The 1263-nt window shown below is 33.5% G+C and overlaps 1 protein-coding gene across 3 annotated transcripts in view; it reads left to right on the forward strand.

Moving 5' to 3' along the window:
* Positions 1–422: 422 nt before the first annotated feature.
* Positions 423–1263, forward strand: part of LOC106870923 (DNA ligase 4) — a 22283-nt gene continuing 21442 nt past the window's right edge. For 2 of the 3 annotated variants that reach the window (XR_008263730.1, XM_052966555.1), the window contains exon 1: positions 438–494. Coding sequence is in view for 2 of the 3 variants with exons in the window: in XM_052966555.1 (XP_052822515.1) it covers positions 438–494 (57 nt within the window). In the remaining variant the exon portion in view is untranslated. Of the gene's footprint in view, positions 495–1263 lie in introns of all 3 variants that reach the window. The other variant, XM_014917158.2, reaches the window with a different exon arrangement.

Genomic DNA, 1263 nt, shown 5'->3' on the forward strand with positions numbered 1-1263 from the left:
TGATAAAATAAATACCAGATGTAATCGACTTACCCCTCCCCTGAAATTGCTGGCTTTATGCTAAAATTTGAAACTACTATTATTATTATTATTATTATTATTATTATTATTAATAATAATAATAGTAATAGCAAGAGCACTCAGAGAGTGCAAACTTCCGCCAAGGCAACACCAAGTCCTCTCAATAATTAGCCAGAAATGAGTTTTAAAATGAGAATATATGAAATAAACTCGACTTCTCTCACAAACAAGAATACTAAAAATGAAACCAACTGCTCTCAAAGACAATAATTATATATATGTGTTTGTGTGTGTGTATATATATATATGTATATATATACACACACACACACAGAGTCATACACATTTATATATTTTATTTATCTATAAACATGTATATATATTGTTTATTTCAGACTGATTCTTTTTACCCAGTGATGCGGCTTTTACTTCCTCACCTGGAAAATGAACGTGTTGCATATGGAATCAAAGAAGTATTCATTTTCTATTTCCTTCAACCTTGTTGCAACCTATTTGAAAAATGAAAATGAAATGTGTTTTTTGTCATTACCACTCTAATGATTTATTCCAGTTAATTTTTATATACTATTTATTTACCAATTTTTATAGCCTTTCAGTTAATGAGGGAACATCTACATGCTCTCTCAATACCCTAAAAATAGTAGTCAATTTTTCTTTAAATCACAGCCTACTGATTTGATGGGCTGGTCACAAAATGCATTTGATCATAGTTCTGCTTGATCAAGGTTGACCTAAGGTTAAACAGCATCATCTTCCTCTCAGACTGGTTTATTCTATCATCTATTTTTATTTCTTCATGCAGTTTTCAAATGACATCTTCAAATCCAACTGAGATGTTCAGAAGGCCCAAGCTCAGTTTATTTAATCAATAGAGAAGTCATACCAACTTCATCAAGCATTTTAGAAATTACTTTGAATTGCTGCATTCACTCAGTTGTCATTGGTTCAGCAACATCAATAAAATATCAAGTTTATCTCACACATTATCATGCTGGTGCTGGTGCTACATAAAAATCACCCTGTACACTCTGTAAAGTGGTTGATGTAGGAAGAGTATCCAGCTGTAGAAGCCATGTCAAAACAGACAATGGAGCCTGGTGCAGCTCCTGGCCTTACCAGCATCTGCCAAACCATCCAACCCATGGAAAACAGACATTAAATGATGAGGATGATCTCTCTCTCTCTCTCTCTCTCTCTCTCTCTCTCTCTCTCTCTCTCTCT

The sequence above is a fragment of the Octopus bimaculoides genome, chromosome 3, assembly GCF_001194135.2.
Source record: "Octopus bimaculoides isolate UCB-OBI-ISO-001 chromosome 3, ASM119413v2, whole genome shotgun sequence".
NCBI lineage: Eukaryota > Metazoa > Mollusca > Cephalopoda > Octopoda > Octopodidae > Octopus > Octopus bimaculoides.